The sequence below is a fragment of the Hippopotamus amphibius genome, chromosome 9, assembly GCF_030028045.1.
Source record: "Hippopotamus amphibius kiboko isolate mHipAmp2 chromosome 9, mHipAmp2.hap2, whole genome shotgun sequence".
In the NCBI taxonomy this organism is placed as follows: Eukaryota; Metazoa; Chordata; class Mammalia; order Artiodactyla; family Hippopotamidae; genus Hippopotamus; species Hippopotamus amphibius.
The window spans coordinates 110,065,403-110,089,019 of record NC_080194.1 but is presented as its reverse complement, the minus strand read 5'-3'; the positions used below and the strand labels follow the sequence as shown (position 1 = coordinate 110,089,019).

Genomic DNA, 23,617 nt, shown 5'->3' with positions numbered 1-23,617 from the left:
AACAAAATGTGGTACATCCACACAATGCAATAGTATTCAGCCAAAAATAGGACCAATGTGCTAACACAAGCTCCTAAAAATAGGAATGAAGCGTTAACACAACTACAAAATGGATAAATGTGGGAAACACACAAAGTCAAAGAAGCCATACGGTAGGATTCCATTTGTATGAAATGTCCAGAATAGGCAAATCCGTAGAATGAGAGGTGCCAGGGCCTAGGGGCAGTAGCAGAATTGGAGGGGCTGCTAAGTGGGGACAGGGCTTCCTTTTGGGGCAATGAAAATGTTCTGTAATTATATAGAGGTGGTGGCTGCACAACACTGTGAATGTTCTAAATGCCACTGGATTGCACACTTTTTTTAAAAATTTTATTTATTATTTTTGGCTATGTCAGGTCTTAGTTGCGGCATGTGGGATCTTTCGTTGTGGCATCCAGGCTCTTCATTGTGGCACGTGGGCTGCTCTCTAGCTGTGGTGTGTAGGCTCAGTAGTTGTGGCGTGTGGGCTCCAGAGCACGTGGGCTCTGTAGTTTGCAGCACGCAGGCTCTATAGTTGAGGTGCGTGGGCTCAGTAGTTGCAGTGTGAAGTCTTAGTTGCCCCACGGCATGTGGGATCTTTGTTCCCTGACCAGGGATCAAACCCACACCCCCTGCATTAGAAGGCAGATTCTTAACCATTGGACCACCAGAGAAGTCCCCTGGGTTGCACACTAAAATAGTTAATTTATGTTATGTAAGTTTCATCTTCATATAAAAATAATTTTTGTTTAAAAAGAGAATGAAAGAAGGGGTTTCACTTATCTCCTCAAAACTTTCAAAAGTTTCACAGTCCGCCTTAAGATTATTAGCATGACAAATTTTTCTGAACACCTCATCTGTGCCAGGTACTATTGTAGGTGTTGAGGACTTAGCAATGGCTGGGGTGGGTGGGGGATGGGTGCAGGGAACAAAAACCTCTGTCCTTATAGACATGACATAGTCACGCAAACAAGACATTGTCAGACAAAGTACATCGTCTATTAAGTTGTGATAAGGGCCAAGGGAGAGAGAAAAGGAGTCAGTGTGTGTGGGGTGTGGGGAGCAGCCTAAAGAAGTCCCTTCTAGGGAGGAGACATTGTTGGTAAAGATCCGAAGGAGATCAGCAGAGAAAGCCATGAAGATATCTGAGGGAGAGAGGTCCAGGTGGTGGGAACAGCAAGTGCAAAGGTCCTGAGGCAGGAGCATGGCTGGAGGCTGATGTGGCTGGCTCAGTGTGAGTGAGAAGAGTTGGGGATGGGAGGAGCAGATCACCAGAGCCTTAATGGCTTTTTGTTCTGACTGAGATGAGAGCTTCTGGAAGGGTTTGAGAAAAGGAATGACATGACATAACTGTTTTTTATTATGTGCATAAAACACAGCATAATCAGTAGATATCAAGCTGACATGCACATGACCACCACCAAAGTCAAGAAATAGACAGTGGTTGGCCCCCCAGCAGCCCCCAACGTGCCACCTTCCTAATCCTAAGCCCCTCACTCCCCAGAGCGTCCGTGCTCTTTATGGCACTTGCTTCCTTTGTAGTTTAGCACCTATGGGCTCATCCCTAGTGTGGTTTTTATGTTAACTGCTTTTGAATTTTTTATACATGGACTCACACTACCTGAATTTTTATGGTTTTCTAACTTTATATGGCTACACATTATTTTTCTAAGATTAAACCATGTTGCACATAGTAATGTTTGTTCATTTTAGTTGTATAATATCCCATCGTTTGTTGGAAATCACCCAAGGCTCTACTGTTTTTGTTCATTGAAGTATAGTTGATTTACAGTGTTGTGTTGATTTCTGCTGTACAGCAAAGCAATTCAGTTATACAAGTATATGCATTTGTTTTCATATTCTTTTCCACTATGGTTTATCACAGGATGTTGAATATAGTGCCCTGTGCTATACAGTAGGACCCTGTTGTTTATCCATTCTACATATGCTAGTTTGCATCTGCTAACCCCAAACTCCCACTCTATCCCTCCCCCAACATCCTCTCCCCTTTGGCAACCACAGATCTGTTCTCTATATCTGTGAGTCTGTTTCTCTTTCATAGATAAGTACATTTGTTTCATATTTTAGCTTCCACATATGTGATATCATATGGTATTTATCTTTCTTTGTCTGACTTACTTCACTTAGTGTGATAATCTCTAGGTCTATCCATGTTGCTAACAATGGCATTATTTAATTCTTTTCTACCGCTAAGTAGCGCTCCATTGTATATATGTACCATATCTTCCTTATCCAATCATCTGTTGATAGACATTCAGGTTGTTTCCACGTCTTCGCTATTGTAAATAGTTCTGCTGTGAACATAGGGGTGCATGTATCTTTTTGCATTAGAGTTTTGTCTGGATATATGCCCAGGAGTGGGATTGCTGGATCATATGGTAGTTCTATTTTTAGTTTTTAAAGGAACCTCCGCACTGTTTTCCATATTGGTTGCACCAGCTTACATGCCCAACAGTGTAGGAGAGTTCCCTTTTCTCCACATGCTCTCCAGCATTTACTTGTACACCTTTTAATGATAGCCATTCTGAGGTGAAATCTCATGATGATAGGTGTGAGGTGAAATCTCATGGTTGATTTGCCTTTCCCTAGTAATTAGCAACGTTGAGCATCTTTTCATGTGTCTGTTGGCCATCAGTATGTCTTCTTTGGAAAAATGTGAGTCATGTCTTCTGCCCATTTTTGATTGTGTTCTTTTTTTTTTTTTTTTTTGATATTGAGTTTTATGAGATGTTTGTATATTTTGGATATTAACCCCTTGTCTGTCATATTACTGGCAAATATTTTCTCCCATTCAGTATGTTGTCTTTTAGTTTAGTTGATGATTTCCTTTGCTGTGCAAGAGATTTTAAGTTTAATTAAGTCTCATTTGATTATTTTTGCTTTTGTTTCCTTTGTTTTAGGAGACAGATCCAAAAAAATATTGCTATGATTTATGTCAAAGAGTGTCCTGCCTATGTTTTCTTCTATGACTTTTATGGTGTCAAGTCTTACATTTAGGTCTTTAATCCATTTTGAGTTTATTTTTGTATGTGGTGTTAGAAAATGTTCTAATTGCATTCTTTCATGTGTAGCTGTCCAGTTTTCCCAGAACCACTTATTGAAGAGACTGTCTTTTCTCCATTGTATTTTTTTTTTACTTCTTTTGTCATGGATTAATTGACCATAATGGAGTGGGTTTATTTCTGGGCTATTTTGTTTCATTGACATATGAGTCTGTTTTTGTGCCAATGCCATGCTGTTTTTATTAATGTAGCTTTGCAGGATAGTCTTAAGTCAGGGATTGTGATGCCTCCAGTTCTGTTCTTGTTTCTCAAGACTGTTTTCAGGGTCTTATTTATTTTTTTTAAGCTGTGTTGGGTCTTCATTGCTGTGCTTTCTCTAGTTGTGGCTCGTGGGGGCTACCCTTCATTGCAGTGTGCAGGCTTCTCATTGCAGTGGCTTCTCTTGTTGCAAAGCATGGGCTCTAGGCACACAGGCTTCAGTAGTTGTGGTGTGTGGGCTCAGTAGTTGTGGCACAAGGGCTCTAGGGTGTGCAGGTTTCAGTAGTTAGTTGTGGCGCACGAGCTTTAGAGCACAGGCTCAGTAGTGGTGCACAGGCTTAGTTGCTTCGCATCATGTGGGATCTTCCTGGACCAGGGGTCAAACCCTTATCCTCTGCATTGGCAGGCAGATTCTCAACCACTGTACCACCAGGGAAGTCCCTCAGAGTCTTTTTTTTGTTCTGAAATATTTGTTGTAGTTCTGTGAAAAATGCCTCTAATATTTTGAAGGGATTGCATTGAACTTGTAGATTGCCTTAGATAGTATGGTCATTTTAACAATATTAATTCTTCCAATCCATGAACACAGTGTATCTTTCCATCAGTTTGTGTCATTTTCAATTTCTTCATCAATGACTTAGAGTTTTCCAAATACAGGTCTTTTACCTCCTTAGTTAGATTTATTCCTAAACATTTTATTCTTTTTGATGTGATCATAAATGGGGTTGTTTCCTTAACTTCTCTTTTGCATAGTTTGTTTTTAGTGTGTAGAAATGCAACAGACTTCTGTATATTAATTTTGTATCCTGAAACTTTACAGAATTCATTGATGAGCTCTAGTATTTTGTGTGTTTGTGGGGGTGGCATCTTTAAGGTTTTATATGTAGATTATAATGTCCTCTGCAAACAATGATGGTTTTACTTCTTCCTTTCCAAATTGGATTTCTTTTATTTCTTTTTCTTGCCTAATTGATGTGACTAGGTCTTCTAATACTATTGATATATTGAATAAAAGTGATGAGAATGGGCATCCTTGTCTTTTTTCTAATCTTAGAGGAAATGCCTTCAGCTTTTCACTGTTGACTATGATGTTAGCTGTGGGCTTATCATATATGGTCTTTATTATGTTGAGGTATGTTCTCTCTATAACCACTTTGGGGAGATTTTTTTTTTTAATCATAAGTGGATATTGAATTTTGGCAAAAGTTTTTCCCTGCATCTATTGAGATGATTATGTGGCTTTTCTTCTTCAATTTGTTAAAACACTGTATCATTGATTAATTTTCAGATATTGAACCATCCTTGCATCCCTGGTATAAATCCTACTCGATCATGGTGTATGATCCTTTTAATGTACTTATTATTGGATTAAGTTTGCTAATATTTTGTGGAGAATTTTTGCACCTATGTTCACCAGTGATATTGGCCTGTCATTTTCTTTTTTTGTGATATGATATCTTTGTCTGGCTTTTGTATCAGAGTCATGCTGGCCTCATAGTGAGTTCTGAAGTGTTCCTTCCTCTGCAGTTTTTTGGAATAGTTTGAGAAAGATAGGTGTTAATTCTTCTTTAAATGTTTGGTAGAATTCATCTGTGAAGCCATCCAGTCCTAGAGTTTTGTTTTTTGGGAGGTTTTTATCTTTTTATTTTTATTTTTTTTTAATTTTTGCTGATTCAATTTCATCATTGTTAATTGGCCTTTTTATATTTTCTTTTTCTTCCTGGTTTAGTCCTGGGAAATTGTACATTTCTAAGAATGTGTCCATTTCTTCTAATTTTCCCATTTTAATGGCATATAGTTGTTCATAGTAATCTCTTATGACTATATTTCTGTGGTGTCAGTTATAACTTCTCCTTTTTCATTCCTGATTGTATTCATCTGGGCTCTCTTTTTTTTCTTGATGAGTCTGGCTAAAGTTTTATCAATTTTGTTTATCTTTTAAAAGAACCAGCTATTAGTTTTCATTGATCTTTTCTATTGTTTTACTAGTCTCTATTTCATTTATTTCTTCTATGATGTTTAGATTTCCTTTCTTTCTATTAACTTTAGATTTTGTTTGTTCTTCTTTTTCTAGGCCCTTAGGTGTAAGATTTAGTTGTTTATCTGAGATTTTTATTGTTTCCTGAGTTTAGCCTGTATTGCTATAAACTTCCCTCTTTGAACTGCTTTTGCTACATCTCATAGGTTTGGGATCATTGTGTTTTCATTTTCAGTTGTCTCCAAGTAATTTTTTGATTTCTTCTTTGATTTCATCAGTGATCCACTGGTTGATTAGTAGCATATTGTTTAGCCTCCATGTGTTTGTGGGTTTTTTGGGGGTGGGGTATAGTTCTTTTTTGCTCCTTTCTTCTTCTTTTATTCTCTTCCCTTGTGATTTGATGACCTTCTTTAGTTTCATGTTTGGATTCCTTTCTGTTTTTTGTGTGTTTATCAATTATAGATTTTTGTCTTGTAGTTACCGTGTGGTTTATATATAGTTCTGTGTGTGTATGTTTGTCTATATATATAGACACACATATATGTATGATTATATGTGATATAATAATCATATATATAATATATATATGACTATTTTAAGTTGTTGATCTTTTAATTTCAAACACATTTTAACAATCTTGCATTTTTACTCTCCTCCCCTCATGATTACTGTTTTTGATATCATATTTTACATCTGTTTTGTGTATCCCTTAACTGTTTGTTGCAGATATAAATGACTTTACTACTTTTGTCTTTGACCTTCCTACTAACTTTGTACATGGATGATTTACTGTATATTTGCCTTTACCAATGAGCTTTTCCCTTTTGTAGTTTTTATGTTTCTAGTTGTGAACTTTCTCATTTAGAGATATTCCTTTAACATTCCTTGTAAAGCACTTTGGTGGTTCTTAACTCTTTTAGTTTTTTTTTTTTTTTTTTTTTTTTTTTTGTCGTAATACTTTTGATCTCTCCATCAAATTTGAATTACAGCCTTGTTGTGTAGAGTATTCTTGGTTGTAGGTTTTTCCCTTTCATCACTTTAAATACATTGTGCCACCCCTTCTGGCCTGCAGAGTTTCTGCTAAAAAGTCAGCTGATAGCCTTGTGGGAGTTCCTGTTATGTTCCTGTTATGTAACCTATTGCTTTTGCCTTTCTGCTTTTAATATTCTCTCTTTATCTCTAATTTTTGCCATTTTAATTACAATGTGTCTCAGCTTGGTCCTTTTTGAGTTGATCCTGTTTTGGACTCCCCATGTTTCCTTGGCTTGGATGTCTGTTTCCTTTCCCACGTTAGGGAAGTTTTAGTATTGTGTCTTCAAATATGTTCTTGGTCCCTTTCTCTCTTTCTTCTTCTGGGACTCTTATAATGTGAATGTTAGTACATTTGATGTTGTCTCAGAGGGCTCTTAAACTGTCCTCATTTCTTTTTACTCCTTTTTCTGTTCAGCGGCAGCGGTGATTCCACTACTCTGTCTTCCAGCTCACTGATACATTCCTCGGTATGTTTAATCTACTATTGATTCTTTCTAGCATGTTTTTCATTTCAGCTGTTGTATTCTTTATCTCTATTTGGTTCTTCTGTATATTTTCTAAGTCTTTGTTAAAAACTTCTAACTTCTCACCCTGTATATCCATTCTTCTCCCCAGTTTTTTGATCATCTTATGGTCACTACTCTGAACTCTTTCTAGGGTAGATTGCCTATCTCCACATCACTTAGTTCTTCTTCTGGGGTTTTATCTTCTTTGTCTGGAGCACGTTCCTTTGTTTCCCCTTTTGCCTAACTTGTTATTTTTCCTTTTTTGTATCTGGTAGGTTGGTTACATTTCCCGACCTTGGCGTAGTGGCCTTTTGTAGGGGACGTCTTTTGTGTCCCAGCAGTGCACTCCTCTCTCATCCCCAGAGCTATATGCTCTAGGGTTGCCCCTTATGTGTGCTGCATTGGTCCTTCTGTTGTGGTGGGCTGACTACTGTGAGAGGTCTGGTAGGCTTGATTGGCCCCCTTTCTAGTTGGATGTCTGGCCCTGCCTTGTGCAGAGGCTGCTGGCTACTGGTTGGCAGGGCTGGGTCATGAGGCAGCTAACTGGAAACCTGGAGGCCCCTGGGGCTAGTGGTGGCTCCCTGTGGGCAGAACTGTGTCCTGTGGTCTGGTTGCAAGGCCCAGGGGTCCCAGAGCTGGTTCAGATTGCTGGTGGATAGGGCAAGGGCCCTGCTGGTCCAGGGTAGAATCTAGCCAGCTAGTGGGTGGGCCAGGTCTGCAGGTTGTGGGTCTGTGGTTGTCTTATAGCTGATGTTTGCCCACTCGCGAGTGAGGCTAGTCCTGAGGTTAGAGCAGGCTTCCTGGAGAGCAGGGCCAGGGCCCAGAGGATTCTGGGGCTGGTGCCTGCCCACTGATGGGTGAAACTAGGTTCCAGGGTCTCTGGCTGGAATGCCTTGGGGGTCCTGAGTCTAGTGCCTGCACATTGGTTTGTGGGGCTGGGTCCTGGGCTCTCTGGTGGGCAGAGCCATGTCCAGGGGTGACTGTGGGCTCAGGGGACCTTAAGGCAGCCTGTCTGCTGGTGGGTGGGGCTGTGTCTACACTCAGTTAGTTGCTTGGTCTGAGATGTCCTAGCACTGGCACCTACAGGCTATTGGGGCCGGGTGGGGCTGGGTCCTGAGGCTGAGAGGCTAAAGGGAGGATTCCAGAATGGCACTTCTCAGCTCCAGTGTCCACCTGGTAAACCGAGCTCACAGAAACAGCCGCTGCAGTTGGTTCCTGCCTCTCTGGGAGACTCTCCAATATCAGAGGGTGGGTCTGACTCAGGCTCCATTCAATCACTACTTCTGCCCTGGGTCCTGGAGTGTGTGAGGTTTTGTGTGCACCCTTTAAGAGTCTGTATTTTTCCCCAGCCCTCTGGGTCTCCTGAAAGTAAGCCTCACTGGCCTTCACAGCCAAATGCTCTGTGGGTTCATCTTCCCCAGTGCTGGACCCTGCAGACTGGGGACCCCGACATGGGTCTCAGACCCCTCCTTTGGGAGGACCTCTGCAGTCATATTCTCCCATTTGTGTGTCACCCACACTGGGTAATGGGACTTGACTATATCATGACTCTGCCCCTCCTACCTATCTTGTTGTGGGTCCTTCTTTACATCTTTAGTTGTAGAAGATCTTCCCTGGCAGGTTCTGGTCTTTTTCATGTATGGTTGTTCTGCAGAGAGCTGTGATTTTGGTGCGCCCATGAAAGGAGGTGAACTCAGGGTCTTTCTACTCTGCCATCTTGGCCCATCTCCCGATGCATAGGTTATTTAAACATGTAGTCTTAATTTTCCATGCCTGGGATTTTTCTAGTTACTTTAAAAATATGACTAACTTAGATGCATTGCTGTCATAGACTATACTCTCTAAGTGTTCAATCCTTTGGAATGTGTTGGCATTTGCTTGTTGACAACTAGAAACAGCTTAGATTTCCTTCAGCAGGTGAATGGCTAAACAAACTGTGGTACTTACATATGAGGTGGCTGAGTCTACTTAGGCTGCCGTAACAAAACACCACAGTGTGGGCAACTGAAACAGCAGAAACTGATTTTCTCTCAGTTCTGGAGCCTGAAAAGCCCAACATCAAGGTTCCAGCAGGGGTTGATTTCTGGCTCACTGAATCCTCACATGGAAGAGGGAGAGATTTTTTTGGTGTCTCTCCTCTTTTATAAAGACTATGCCAACAGATTCTATCAGATTAGGACTGTACCATTCTGACCTCATTTAAGCTTAATCACCTCCTTAAAGCCCTGTCTCCAGTACAGTCACACGGGCAGTTAGGGCCTCAGTATCTGAATTTTAGGGGGACATGACTCTGTGGAATACTACTCAACAATGAAAAAGGAATGAACTGTGAGGTACTGTTACACATGACAACTCAGCTATGTCTCCAGGGAATGGTGCTGAGTGAAAAAAAAGTCAATCCTGGAGAGCTATGCCTTATATGATTCAATGTATATAACATTTTAAAAATATTTGTTTATGTATGTATTTATTTTTGGCTGCGTCGGGTCTTAGTTGTGTCAGGCAGGATCTTCATCAAGGCATGCAGCATTTTTTGTTGTGGCGCAGGCTTCTCTCTAGTTGTGGTGTGTGGGTTTCTCTCTCTAGTTGTGGTGCACAGGCTCCAGGGTGCATGGGCGCTGTAGTTGTGGCATGTGGGTTCCAGAGCACATGGGCTCTGTAGCTTGTGGCACTCGGGCTCTCTAGTTGAGGTGCGCAAACTCAGTAGTTGTGGTGCACAGGCTGAGTTGCCCGGCAGCATGTAGCATCTCAGTTCCCTGACCAGGGATCGAACCTGCGTCTCCTGCATTGGAAGGCAGATTCTTAACTGCTGGACCACCAGGCAAGTCCCTCTAAATTCTTTCTTAAAACTACATGTAAACTAAAGTGATCTGCGTAAACATTTCAAATTAAATAATGTGCAATGTTTAGTTTGCAAATTGTATAGGGATCATGTTTGACAGAATTCTGCTGTCTTTCATACTTTCCCAGTTTTTAAATATTAAGCAAATATTTGAATATCCCCCCCCCCCGCAGTGTTTTTTTTTTTTTGCACTTTCTATTTGTACCACCATGTTGAACTCATTTTCAGTGGTCTTAAGCAGGGATTAGCAAACTCTGGCCCTTAAACCATGTGTGGCCTGCCATCTGGTTTTGTAAAATTTTTACTGTAACTCAGACTGTCCGTTTGTTTACATATAGTCCATGGCAGCTTTCACGCTACAATAGCTGAGTTGAGTAGTTGTAACAAAGACCCGATGGCCCATAAAGGCTAAGATATTCACTATCTAGCCCTTTATAGAAAAAGCAAGCTGAGCCCTGGTCTAAAGGCTTAAAAAATAAAAGGCAATTTTATTCAAAACATACACAATTTGAATGTTTCCATCAAGAGAGTAAATTAAAGAAAATATTTAAGCATTAATATTTATTTTGCATGTTTTCAGTTATTTTTAAATATTCAAAATTATCTCTTGAAATTGAGAATCCAAATATAAATTATAATGAATGAATATCAAAATTTTATCTGAAAGTATTGAAATGATGCTGTTTCAGTCAATAATGTTATTCTGAAATGTTAGATATTTTATAAAAAATACAACAATTAGCAATTCCAGTGTCTGTTGTCAGTGTGAAGAATCGGTACTAGGATTCATCCCTGTTACATCTGGTCTTACATATACAGAAATTTAAGAGCGATAATAACTGTTTATTATCCCGAAGGGTTCCCCTGCTGCCACGTGCAAAACATTGTGAACACCTCACTAATTCATGAGCATATCAAGAACCACGCGTTGAGAAAAGTGAGAAATGGGAAACTCAACACTGGGAAACAGTACTGCCTTATGCAAGCATCTATTGTATCAAAGGTAACTGAGAGGAAGGCTTTGGTGGGTTAATGAAATAGTTTTTTCTTTTCTCCAAGTGTTCCCACTACTCAAGTCCTCCCCACTCACTGAGGCGGAATCTCTCTCCCATGCTCATAAGCCCTGCAAACGTATGGCACCGGAAGCTGCTCCTTCTGTCTTGAGGATGCAGGGAAGAGATGTGGAGAAGCGGGTCCCTGGGACCCGGATGGTATGAGTCATAAGAGAGGGTGTTGAGGGGCCTAGTGGCTGTGACACTGTTCCCGGCTGCACACCAGCCCCTGCGTGGCGGAGGGGCCACTGTGTGTGTGTGTGTGTGTGTGTCCAGGTCAAAGGCCCCTCTTGCCGAGTCTAGTGATGACACAGATAGGTCAGACTCCAGCGGAGAGACCCTGACCTTGGTCGTGGGGCTTTTGAATTGCACCTGGACAGGCCCTGGCTCCTTCCACGGAATCAACAGGGGCCAGGCTGTAATGGCCAGGGGGTGGCAGCCAGCTGTGTCTCCAGTCCTTGTCTTAAAGCTGAGCCTTCAGGACTGGGGGAGATGGGAGCTGGCGTCCATGCCTGGCTGGTTCCAAGATGCATGCCTTCAGCTCCGGGTTGGCGGCTGGTTTCCAAGGAGCTTCACAGGAGGCCGACCCCTTTTCTGGAACATCAGCCTGAAGAGAATCAGTCCCAGACCCCTTAACGCTGATGCATCAGGCATGACAGGCCCCGGGGAGAGGGGGGAGAAATACGGTTTCCAGGGAGTGTCAGGGACTCATTTGAAGTTACTGACCTGGCGGCACAATTCTGTGATTCTCTCTCCTCGAATCTGGCCACAGCGGCCCAGGCTGGGGTGGCCGTGCTGTATTTAAGTGAGGCTGGGGTTTAGCCAGTGTGGGGTGTGGTCCACAAAGCAACAGGGAGCAGGGACGTTGGGGTGTATGCGGGGGGTGATTGTGATCATTCACCAATGCGGGAAGGAGGGGGTGAGAAACGGACATGGGGGGCAGGGTGGGGAATCGTGTGCAGAGGCTGTAACCAAGGATTGCAGGGGGCGGTTCTGGAGGAAGCCAGCCGCAAGACGTGGGGTCAGGGGTGCAGCATCTGAAATGAGATCAGGGAGGAGCTGGGTTGCGGTTGGTGCCCGAGCCCCCGCGGAACCATGGGAGTGAGAATCATGGTCGCCGAGTTGTTGGAGAGGATGGCAGTGAGCAGGGGGACATCGTCAAGGCCTGAGCGGGGAGTGATGGGCAGGCAACTGCACCCAGGATGAGGATCGGAGAGCAGCGAGGCCATGGCGAGGAGGATACTGGAGAGACAATGCTCCCTGTTTTAGAGTACGGTGAGGGGGCGTGTCCTCAGGGGAGAACAGGAAAGTGAAGGGAGAGCCGGAGAAGAGAAATGGAAAAGGGGGGTTGCGCTAGCAATTGGCCAGAGGGCCAGGGAGAGTTTCTAGAACATGTGGAGAAAGGGAGTGGAGTGGAGCAGAGGGGATGCTGAGGTCCAGAACGATGAGACAGCCACGGAGGTAAGGTGGAATTAGCGCCGAGGTCCGAGGCAGAGGGTGGTCGTGCGGCTGAGTGGGGGCAGGAGGGGAGCCGCGGGGGTGCAGAGCTGGGGGCTGCCTCCTGTCCCCTGCAGGTGTAGGCGAGGGGCTAGGACGGGGGACAAGCACGGGGGCGCCCCTTGGCTTGGAAGCCTGCAGAAGGGGCCCTGCCGATGTGCCCCCGTGTGGGGAAGGCGGGGTGGGGACTTCCCCTGCCCCCGGGAGAGGGAATGGAGGCTGCGGGAGTGGAGGCTGCTCCGTCTCAAGTTCCAGGAGTAGGGCTGGAGCTGGAGAGAAATGCTCAGCAGAAAGGAGAGGAATTCGGGTCCAGCTGTGGAGCTGCTGGGAGTTTCATTTATTAGTAGAACCTACCCTCATGGGCAAGACCCTTGGTACCAGCCCCCCAAAGGCCTTTCTGAATCTGGCTTTTGGGGCTCCTTTCTGGGGACCTCTCAAGCATCACTTGCACTTTCCCGTTTTCATCTGGGCATTTCTTTTCTTCCTCGAACATTAGCAAATAAAATCCTGTCCAGCCTCATCAACATAATCTGTTTGAACTAACAGGGAGATTAGAAATTAGCTGGTTAAGTCCAGTGTCCTGCCTTCTTCCCATTTTAGAGGTGAGGAAACTGAGGCTGGTGGAGAGGCAGGGACTGACCTGGCTCCAATCCGTTGCATCCCTGTTTGTGCCTCCGCCCTAGGGCACCGGCCAGAAGGGACTCGGAGGCGCCATCACCTGGCCCACAGCAGGACTGCAGGGGAGGAAAACCCAGACAGACATCTCTCACCAGTTCAGGACTCTCAGGCGTAGAGCAGAAGGGGGTTTGGGGAAACCCAGGAGCAAGGGAGAACTGGGCTGTGGCCACACCTGGCTGCAACAGCGGGCTGCATTCCATGAATTCAGCAACATCCTTGAAAATGTCTTCCTGCCCGTCATCCTCATTCCGGGGCTCTCATGCCACCATCTCCACTTTTCACAGCGTTTACCCCCATCTCTGATTGTCTTCCCTGGATGTAAGCCCACCAGGGAGACAAGTCTTGTTCTCCTGCAGCAGCCGCAGCATCTAGCACCAGCCTGGCCAACAAGATGCCCTCCCGGTTTGTCAAATAGATGAATGTCTATTTACTTCACACCCACTAACAGATTCAGGAATTTTGCTGCCATGAGGGGTGTGTGACCCACAGCAGGTGGCATCTTGGTTGCACTATTACAGACCCACTAGGGTGAAGATCTGTCTGAATGGAGGAAAATTCCAAATTACAGAGGAATGCTGGTTTATTACCTGCAAGGGCTGTCCATTTATCGCCCAGAATTTTAGTTCTACTTTAGTAATTAGATATGAGAAGACTGTTTTTAAGAACACGGTTAAACACTTGCACGTGTCCACTGTCACAAACGGCCCACCAACATCCACGTAATGTATATGGAAACGTGGAGTGTGGCGTGTGGGATGCTGGGGGTGATGTGGCTGCAGGCAGCTCGGGACAGGTGGCCCTGTTGGGAATGCGGGCTCAGTGGGGCCACAACTTCTGGTTTGTCTACATAAAATTTCTGTATTCTAAGATCATCCTGGACCAAATACAGCATCTTGTGGGCTGCTTGGGACCACACAAGCCACTAATTAAAAAAAAAACCTTAGATGCACAGACTTGGATTCATCATAATCCTTGATTCATAGCATATTCTCATCAATGAGCCATGCACAATACTCTTCTTCCTTCCCCCTTTCCTTCCGTCCTTCCTTTTTCTCTCCCTCCCTCCCTTCTCTCTCTCTCACTCCCTCTCCCCCTCCCTCTTTCTCTCTTTCCAGACCACCAGTTTGCAGTCTCTAGAATATACATGGTATTAATTACAAGTGAGGGTTAAACAGGTAACTAGTGTCCTTGCAATTATTGTTTATGGGGCAGACTAACTCCGCCAGCCTTTTCTTGATGGTAACACGGGGCCGGGTCTATGGTGCAGGCTCTGGAGCAGGGACTGTCCAGGTGTGTTTCTAGGTCATGTGCTTGAACACGGGAATGTTTCCTCATCTCTCTGGGGCCTCACTGTTCTCACTGTCCAATCAGGGTTATACCTTTTAAGGCTGTTGAAAACATTAAGGGAGATAAGTCCACGTGGACAGCACAATAGTGCATGCAGAAAGCGTGCAGTGAACCCTGGCTACTGTCATTGCTGCTAAGGAGGGCGGGCCTCTCTGCCATTTTGTATTGTTAGTGATGCATGAGTTCAGGATGAGAACCAGTGAGAAACCTGGAAGCTGAAAATGCTTTCTGGCTCCAGCAAGGTTACAGTCTCTTTATGATCCAACAGGATTGTGGATCAGGCTGAAAAGTCAGAAAACAGAGCTCCTCCTCCAGAATAATTTTCTGTCGCCCAGTGATTCTTTTTGCAGCTTTTGGTCAGAACTTCACCTTGACCTTTTTACACAGTCTGAGCCAGTAGTTCTCAAACTTCATTGTGTGTGAGAATCACCTGGAGGGCTTATGAAAACACAGATCCCTGGGCCCCACTCTGTTTCAGAGTCACGAGGTTAGAGGTGGAGGGCTGAGAATCTGTATTTCTAACAAGGTCCCCAGTGCTGATGCTGGCCACACATTGAGAATCCTAGTCTAAGCAATGAGCTGTGATGGGGGACAAGGAGCAGTCAGGGGAGGCTTCCTGGAGGTGAAGGCCCTTGAAGTGAGCCTCAGTTTACCAGATGGAGAAGAGACAGCAGAGGGAACAGAGACACAGAGGTGTGAGTGGCCAGTGCATGCTGGGAAAGGCCCATGGAGAGGACGCTGACAGGTCCTCAGGCACTAGAGGGGCAGGACTTCGAGGGACAGGTGAGAATCCGGGCCCCACTCTGGTGTCCTCTTTAAATAAGGATGGTTTTGGAACCTGGGAGGTGTGAGCAGAACTGGCAGCAGCGTGGAGGGGGATTTAGGGAGAGTCAGGTAAGAGGACAGGGTAGCAGTCGTGGGGCAAGAGCAGAAAACACCCTTGACCCTCTGCCCAGGTGACTCACCCTCCTTTAGAGTCTGGAGGATTTCTTCCACAATACTAGTTTCAGACTAGGGTTTGAGATCCACGATTCCAGAGGCATGAGATGAACTCGTGGATGTGACCAGCATTGAAAAGAATGATTAAAAAGAGGTTAGAATAAAAAGCAATCAGAGTTCACTGCACACAACAGGGTGTTGCTTCGTCAAACCTGTGTCAGGTGTGTGCGCGTGCCCTGCATCCGATGGACGTGGCTCACAGTCAGAAAGGTTTGGAGCCAAGGCTCTGTGCAGTGTTCCGGTTCAGAGAACCAGCCCAGCAGCGGCCTCACCCACCCAGCACAGGCCTTGCCTGGGGCACATGTCATTCAGACCCTGCCCTGAGGGGCTGACCACCGGGCAGTAGGGGAGACGCCCTGCGGGACCCTAGAACAGGAGGGTGGGGCGGGGAGCTTGGAGAGCAAGCTCATCCTAGGGGGGGTCCCAAGACGGGGCATCCGCATGACACAGGCCCTCGGGGGGCTTCCTGGGGATGGCCTTGAGTCTGACCTCAGTCAGAGGCTCAGCTTCTGACAGCAGGGCCTTTGGGAAGAGACCCTGCAGATAAACGCAGGTAAGAAGTTGCCAAGAAGCAAGGGGGACGGGTGTGAACAAGTTTTAAAAAGTAACCTGAGGCCCAAGAGAGACAGAGTCCACATAGAGCTTGAAGAAGCCTTAAACATCAGCAGATACATTCAATGACAACGGAGGAAGCTGAGGCCCAAGTCTGCCCAGGACCTGCCGAGGACGCGGGCCTCGAAGCCTTATGGTCCGGTCTCCAAACACTGGCTCAGAGGCTAAACTCCATGTCGCCTGCATCAGGGCGGGGTCAGTAAACATTTTGGGTAGGATAGTAGTGGGACCCGGATTGTGCCAATACCCCAGATGCTCCAGCCAGACCCTGTCCTAGTTCCCCCTTCCCCCACCAGGTGAGAAACACCCAGACCTGTGAGTTAGAAACCCTGCAACCACCATGTCTGCAAATCTTTAGCAAAGATTCCTCATGGCACTGGAACTGAGTTGGTAAAAAGAAAAAGTTGCTTTGTCTTTTGTGTGGGCTGTTCTCTATACAACTTTCGTCAGCTCTGGGACTGCGCACACCAAACTCTATCCACGCTGATGGGCTTAAAACCTGCCCATTTTTAGGTCTTGTTATATTCAGATGGTCTCATTTTATACGTTAAGAAACAGTTCCAGGGACTTCCCTTGTGGTGCAGCAGTTAAGAATCCACCTGCCAATGCAAGGCACACAGGTTCGATCCCTGCTCCGGTTAAGATCCCACATGCCACAGAGCAATTAAGCCCGTGCACCACAACTGCTCAGCCTGTGCTCTAGAGCCCACACGCCACAACTACTGAAGCCCATGCTGTAGGGCCTGCGTGCTGCCACTACTGAAGCCCATGCGCCTAGAGCTCGTGCTCCGCAACAAGAGAAGCCACCACAATGAGAAGCCCGCACAGCGCAACGAAGACCAATGCAGCCAAAAAAGAAACAGTTCCAGAGAATATCTGTGATTTTCTTAAGGTCACTGAGAATGGAAGGCATGGGGGTGGCTGCAAGCCCCCTGCCTGCTGGTCTAAGCTCCCCATCACAGGCTTTAGGCAGTTCTGGTGTGAGAAAGTACACCAGTCTTTAGCTACTACAGACTAGCTTTGTACTTCGATACTGCCCAAGGAGACCAGCAGTTTCATCATGTGGAATTGTCTCTGATGATTTTATTTTCTATCTGATAAATAACCCTATTCTCTTGAACGGAAACTTTCCATGTCTAAGAAATTGCTCAGAAACTCGTAGGGAAAAAAAAAAAAGGCACAGTTTTAAAAATAAAATGTGAGAAGGCCCACGTCACTTTTGTCTTCTTTCCTTCTACTGATTCAAAGGCACTGAAGCCAAGTTTGCTCCTCAGGACGGATACACACACACACCCTGGGTACCCACAGCTGCACGGCTAACGGCAGCGTCTTTTTATGTGATGTACGTGTATAACATCGACAGTCACATCTTATTTCCTCTCACCCACCTTGATTGAGGCAGAAAAAGGATCAACAGCCAGCGCTGTTGTGAGTATCCATCCGAAATGGTAATTATTGCATCATTACATTCGCTCCTTTACTTGTCATGTACCATTAGAAGGTAACAAGATCATTGTCAGTCAAAGATTGTGGAGATAATTAGAGCATCCATAGGTTAGCAGGAAATCAAATTGGTGCTGGGACCCATCAATGCCAGGGAGCAGAATGTAATTAGAGGGAAAATATGCAAAGGTGGAGAGGCATGAAGCCCCGGGGATTAAATACCGTGACTGATTTGACAGTGACTTCCGGTCTGACATTGCAGATGGCGGCCTGGGAGGAGGTGCACAGGAGGACGCAGGGCGGTCTGCCAGAAACAGCAAAGCAAGGTGCCGCGGATGGTGAGTGTCTTGGAAAGTCCTGAGGATTGCCTGATTTGGAAAAACACGGTGTTTATCACGTTCCCCAACGTACTAGTTTTTTTTCAAGTTATTTTCTCCAGTCTGGCAGCCGGGTATTCGCATAAAAGCAGGGTAAAGTGGGCTTTCACTCAAGCCCAGAGTCAGCTTCCCAAGCCTGTGAGCCTGCTGCCCCCGCTGGGAGCCTTCCACAACCCCCCCCCCCCCCCCCCCCGCAGGGCTGCAGGTGTCCTCGGCACACACACCCAGCACCCAGTTTCTGTTTGTTTCCATTTCTAACTCTCCAACGGCAGTTACCCCCATGGGGCAAAGCTGGACTGCTTTTGTTTTTTCCAGGTAAGATACACTCATCCAAACAGCAATTTAACAACAGAAAATTTAACGATTTTTACATTCTGAAAAAACAGAACAAATTTTAGGGGACGAGGGAGAGGTCTGCAAGCGGATGAGGGTTAAGCCGTGGAATTCAGTGAGACGGGAAAAAGAGACAGGAACAAAATACCTGGAAGGTCCGAAGTAACATAAAATTGCACCGCAAAGGGATGGGCAGGCACCGGCTGCTGGCAAAGGCCCTCGGCTACATCAGTCACCAACACAGACAAAGCATGTGCTGAGTTTTGAAGGAGGCCCGAGACACAAAGGGCGGGGGCTAACTTGGCCCGCAAATACATCATCTACGAAATCCAAAAGTACCTTCCCAGGGTTTACAGGACTTTGCTTAGAATACTTACCAAAAAAAAAAAAAAAAAAAATCCTGATTGTGTAGAGCACAAACATTTACAGAAACTAACTGGCAGTGGCTGCGTGGGTCAGGGAGGGCGGCCAGCCTTCCGTCCTCACTCAGGGTTCAAGGTGTTTCTCTTCCAGAGCCCGGTCTGTCTTACAAATACGGCTTCTTCCCTATGGTAAGGATGGCCATCCCACACAAACAAGCAGCTGGAAGCTTGGTTCACATTTTTTAATAACATGGCACAGTTTACATAACACAAGAAGGCTCCGCCGATGAGAACATGCTGAAGACTCAGTCGCTTCACGTTTCTTTTCACATAGGATCTAGAAAGGACTTTATTACATACAGGAGGAACAGCAAAAAGGTCTGTATAGAACAATCTCTTTACAATACTGAAAGCTACCACTACGGTTCCAGTGTACATATTCCGTGGATATTTTTTTTCCTTTTTAGTTGTTGTCTTTAAAAAAAAAAAAAAAAAAACACTGCACAACATCTGGAATTCACAAAATCTGAAGCTCACAACTAAACCTTCAGTTGACTACTAAAATAGATCTCTCTGCTTATTAGAAACAATGGTCTTTAGTTAACTTTTTTTTTTTGCAAAAACAGGATAACAACGTCAGATAGCACTTTAATATACTAGAAGACCAAATGGAACTAATTTTATTTCATACATATATTTTACAGTCCAGTAGACAAGATATATTGTATTTCTCTGCTAGTAAAGTCATATTCTCTCCAAATATGTAGACAAGAGGCTGAATGTATTATAAAAGTATCATGAAGAGACAGTAAGATTGATGCAAACTCAAAAACACACACACACACACAAGACCGTCTCTCTGCCACCTTTCACCCTCTGGAACGCTCCCCAGCCCCACAAGGTTGACCTGTTTCGGCTACTTCCGGACTTGATTACCACGGGCATAAGGTGAGTCACACTAGGAAATATGCACCTTAGCTTCATCGGTTATTGAACACAGTGAAAACATCTCCATCATCTGAGAAAACGCGAAGCTTTCTTTCAGGATCTGTTTGGGTGTCACTGAATCTCATCACAAACCGAGGATGTGTGTACAGATAGGAAACAGGACACACTGAGAAACGCATGGCTCCCACATGAGGTGTGTGTGAAATCCCGTGACTGATGGTGACAAGATGCGGCGGCCTGCCTGTGTCCCCTGATTTTGGCATCTGACAACTCCCATCCTCCCTGGCACTGGGTGTTCACGGCCTCAGTTACCTTTCCGGGGCTGCACTCCCCCCCCCCTCCCTCCCCCAAAGGCCCACAAGCAGCAACTTCAGATGCAAAGTTTCAGCCTGGGGTCCAATTTGCAAAATCGGGTGTTTCTCCGTTTGAAAAAAACAAGCAAGGAAAACAGAGTCATATCACGTAAGTGCTTGTTCAGGGAAAATATGACCTTAAGTATGTTGTAAATGGACTTGAAAAGGCTCCTTTGAGTTAGGCGGGCTTTTGTGAAAAGCCCTAACATTCATTGCATAGTTGAAGGGTTTAGCTGTCTAGAACAATACGTGGGAACACAGCCCAAGCTGACTGTGCTCACTGATATTAAGTCTGCAAATAGCACATTTTAAGAAGTATTAATGTATTATGTTACTTAATCTTTATCTATTTACATCTGTACAAAGTAAAGCTTTCATCTTACCCTTTTGCATATATGAACCATTAGCTCATGAAGCCATCTATTTTACATAACTATGTACACGGCCTTCCCTTCTCACCTGAAAGAGCTCTGCACGATGGACTGTGTGGACTATGGTCTGCTTCCACCCCCCACCCCCCCCAAATTATCACCTCATCGGTGTGTGGTGTCATCGTCACTGTTTTGGTTCAAATCAAAAACTTTTATACGAGAAACCAAAAGAGTGGGGAGACATGAGAACATATGAATTGGCTAAAAGATCTGAAAAATTTCAACACAGAATATACAAAAACATTTCAAAAGCTGCACTGAGTCTGTACATGTTTTACAAGGGGAGGCGCTGGGGGCTCCCCACCCCCACCGTCTGCGTTGGAGACGCGGGATCTCCCTCCGCGCTCTTTCTAGAGTCTGGCGCTGAGTGGCCGCGGACTTTCTTCCTCCTCTTGGCATCCTGTCCTCTCCTTACCGGGCTTCGATGTCCTTCAGCGTGTGGGAGGGAGGCCGCTCCCTGATCTCCGCGGACAGAGGCGTAGTCCTCCGGGGGGACACGGGGCGGCCCCCCAGCGTGGAGATGAGCGGGGGAGGCGCGCTGAGCGCCGCCGTCGGGGGGGTCTTGTTGAGCAGTCCGTTCTGGTGGCCCGCGGTGGGGCTGATGCGGGGGTAGTGCATGCTGGGCAGCCCCGGCGTGATGAGGCCGGGGTGGGGCAGGTGTCCGTCCAGCGAGGCGGGGTGCACGGGGTGGAGCCGCGGGTGCTCGTAGTCCTCGCGGAGCATGTGCAGGCGCTCCCGCTCGTCCAGGTGCGCCCCGCGCTCGTGCTCCCGCCGCGGGTCCACCGACAGCGGGTGGTGGTGGTGGTGGTGGTGGTGGTGGTTGTAGTCGTGGGGCTCCCGGTCCCTGAAGGAGCGGTCGGCTTCGTACAGCCGGGGGGTCGAGAGACGGTGCAGAGGGTCGTTCCTCAGCAGGAAGTCCCTGCCCAGCGGGTCTCTCCGGTGGATGTCAAGTTCTCGGTAGGGATCCCTCAAGGGGTCCCGGATGGGGTCCCAGTGGAAAGAAGGATACGGGAAGCGCTCTCCGCCCGGGATGGGGCTGATGCCCATGAAAGGCGTCATCATGCGAGTCCTGTCCAGGCTGCTGATGCTGTTCATGGGGTGGATACCCGTCATGCCCACGGTCATGGGCATGGAGGCCAAGGGCCCCGGGTGCACGCTGGCCGAGGAGCTGGGTGGCGGCGGCGGCTCCGAGGACCGGTGGGTCTGCGGGGCCTCGGGGGGCAGGTCGTGGTCTTCCTTGCGCTCCTCCTTCACCTTGACCTCGGCGCTCTTCTTGGGGTTCTCGTAGGCCGGCTCGCCCTTGCGCGGCTCGGCCTCGCGGCTGGCGGCGCTGCCCGGCCTGGTGCTGTCGCCGGCGGGCGCCCGCGCGTAGGGCGACGGCACCCGGGCCAGCTGCTTGGCCTCCTCGCCTCCGGCGCGGCCCTCGTGGCCGTGGCCATGGCCGTCCTTCTCGGGCAGGGGGCCCTCCTTCGCCTTGTGCTCGTCGGCGCCCAGGTCCTTGCGGGATTCCGAGTGCTCTCGCTCCCTGTCTTTGGGTTTGTCTTTCTCGCGAGCCTCGCTGCTCAAGTGACCCCTGATCTGTTCGGTGGAGCTGCGGCCATGTCCCAGGGTGCTCACCGGGAGGACGGGTGCTGGTGAAGGGTGGCTGGAGTGTCTCTTCTCGACGCTTTCCCTGAGGGGGACACGGGGACACAAGGACACAAGTGAGATGGGCTGCCGGCCGGCCGGGGCAGCCGATGAGATGGCGTGAAGAGGCCGTGCTGGGCTCTGGCACCCACGGTCACCCAGGTGGCCGCGTGTGCCCTTCGTGGGGCCGACCTGACTTGCCTAGATTTTAGAGGAAGCTCCAGAGGGTGAGGTGCTAGGGATGAGGGGGTGGGAGGGTCTGAGGGTAATAACTGTCTCTCTGTGTAAGAGGCACGGGCCTGAATCAAGACCAGGAAGGAGGAGCTTTCAGAAACCTAAACCAACCAGTGTGGTCAGGGAGCCAGTGACGGGACCCCACAGCCCGTCGGCCTAGATTCTCAGGATCTTTTAGTGTCAAGTTTTAAGAATCAAATTTTAAGAGCCCAAAACCTTCCTCCCAACATTGCAATTCAGAGCCAGCGGGAGGAGAGGGCAAGGTGAAGATTATGGGAGTGTCTCTCCCGATGTCGGGACGAAGGGCTGGCTGAAAATCACGGTTTCAGGACTTTGGGGTTGTAAAAAGCACCTCTGCGTTAGGAAGGAGAAGAAAGCCAAAATCTGATGACAGAGGAAAGCCAGTAGGAAAAGCGGGTCCAGAGACAGAAAACCTCAAGGGGCAGGCTGGGAACAAGTTCTGTCTGTGAATGGAAACGTGGAAGGAGAACCTGAGAGGCCTATCTTGGGTGGGGACTTAAGAGCACAGGGCACAAAATGTGAAGGAACAGAGGACAATAAGGTAACACGTGAAGAGGCCAGACCAGGAATCTGGTGTGTTTTTGAGATAGCCCGAGACAGACCTGGCAAAGCTGAGGGGGAAGCAGGACGCCTGGGAGGCGCCGAAGGTGAGGGGGCCCCGGGGAAGAAAGGTTCCCCCTACTGGTTTTCTTTCTAGCCAATGTGCAAAGGCTAAGAAGGAGAGCACCTTTAAAAGGTAAGAATAAAGATGAGTGTATTTTATTACATTTCCTGACCTTCATCTAAAAGGCCATTTTGACGGCATCAAGAAAAACGGGGAAAGGTTTACTACTGTATCCTGCCTTCTCTTCACTGACAGACTGTCTAGAGAGCTCCTCGTCTAGGGGCTGCCCACTGCAGACACACCTCACTCTGGCAGCTTACAGCTCAGAGCTGCATGTCACAAACGGTCCTCCCACTGGCTGAGAGATTTTTACCATGCTGAACTGAAGGAACAATTCATCTTTTTCTTTTTTAAGAAAGAAATCAGTTAGCATGATGGCCTGTGATGGATATCTACTTAATCTGCTGCATTTAGAGCCTGCGAAGTTGAATTCTTTTAAGTCACTAAGAAACATGTACACACACACACATACACACAATATACACAGTAAAGAAAAACTAAAGATCTGGATTGTATTTGAGACAAGTACCAAAAGGAAAGTGCTATTAGGTATTTTCTGTCAATCACATCTTGTGTATTCCTTGCCAGTTCATTCAAAATGAAAATAGCCTAAAGAAAGGGGGAAAAAAACGGGGGGTACACTTTATCAAGAATGCTTATAACATTCTTCAGGAAAAATAACTGTAAGACGTTTTCCTCTTTAAGGCTACTTCTTTTTTAAGCATGGGTTACCATGTACGGAGGTAAAAATGGTTAGTAAGATTAATTATCCACTGGCAAAACAAAACCCAAACCCAAACTGCTTGGTGAGGTTTCTCTAAATTTGGGTTAGCAAAATTTTATCAGTTGTCTGTGAGCCCAGGATTTGAGTTTGAACAAAATTTGAGAAAAATATGATGAGACAATGCAAACATGACTTTCTAAAGGAAAACAAAAAGAAAAGGGAGAGAAAGAGAGCGAAAAACCTATGGATGAGTCAATGG

At 46.6% G+C, this 23,617-nt stretch overlaps 1 protein-coding gene across 5 annotated transcripts in view; it reads right to left on the bottom strand.

Moving 5' to 3' along the window:
- Window positions 1-19,565: 19,565 nt before the first annotated feature.
- The window catches only part of AUTS2 (activator of transcription and developmental regulator AUTS2), a 1,103,682-nt gene continuing 1,099,630 nt past the window's right edge, over window positions 19,566-23,617 (bottom strand). For all 5 annotated transcript variants that reach the window (XM_057695934.1, XM_057695936.1, XM_057695931.1 and 2 more), the window contains one exon: window positions 19,566-21,761. In XM_057695934.1, the coding sequence (XP_057551917.1) occupies window positions 20,501-21,761 (1,261 nt within the window). In that variant the 3' untranslated portion in view covers window positions 19,566-20,500. The remainder of the gene's footprint in view (window positions 21,762-23,617) is intronic.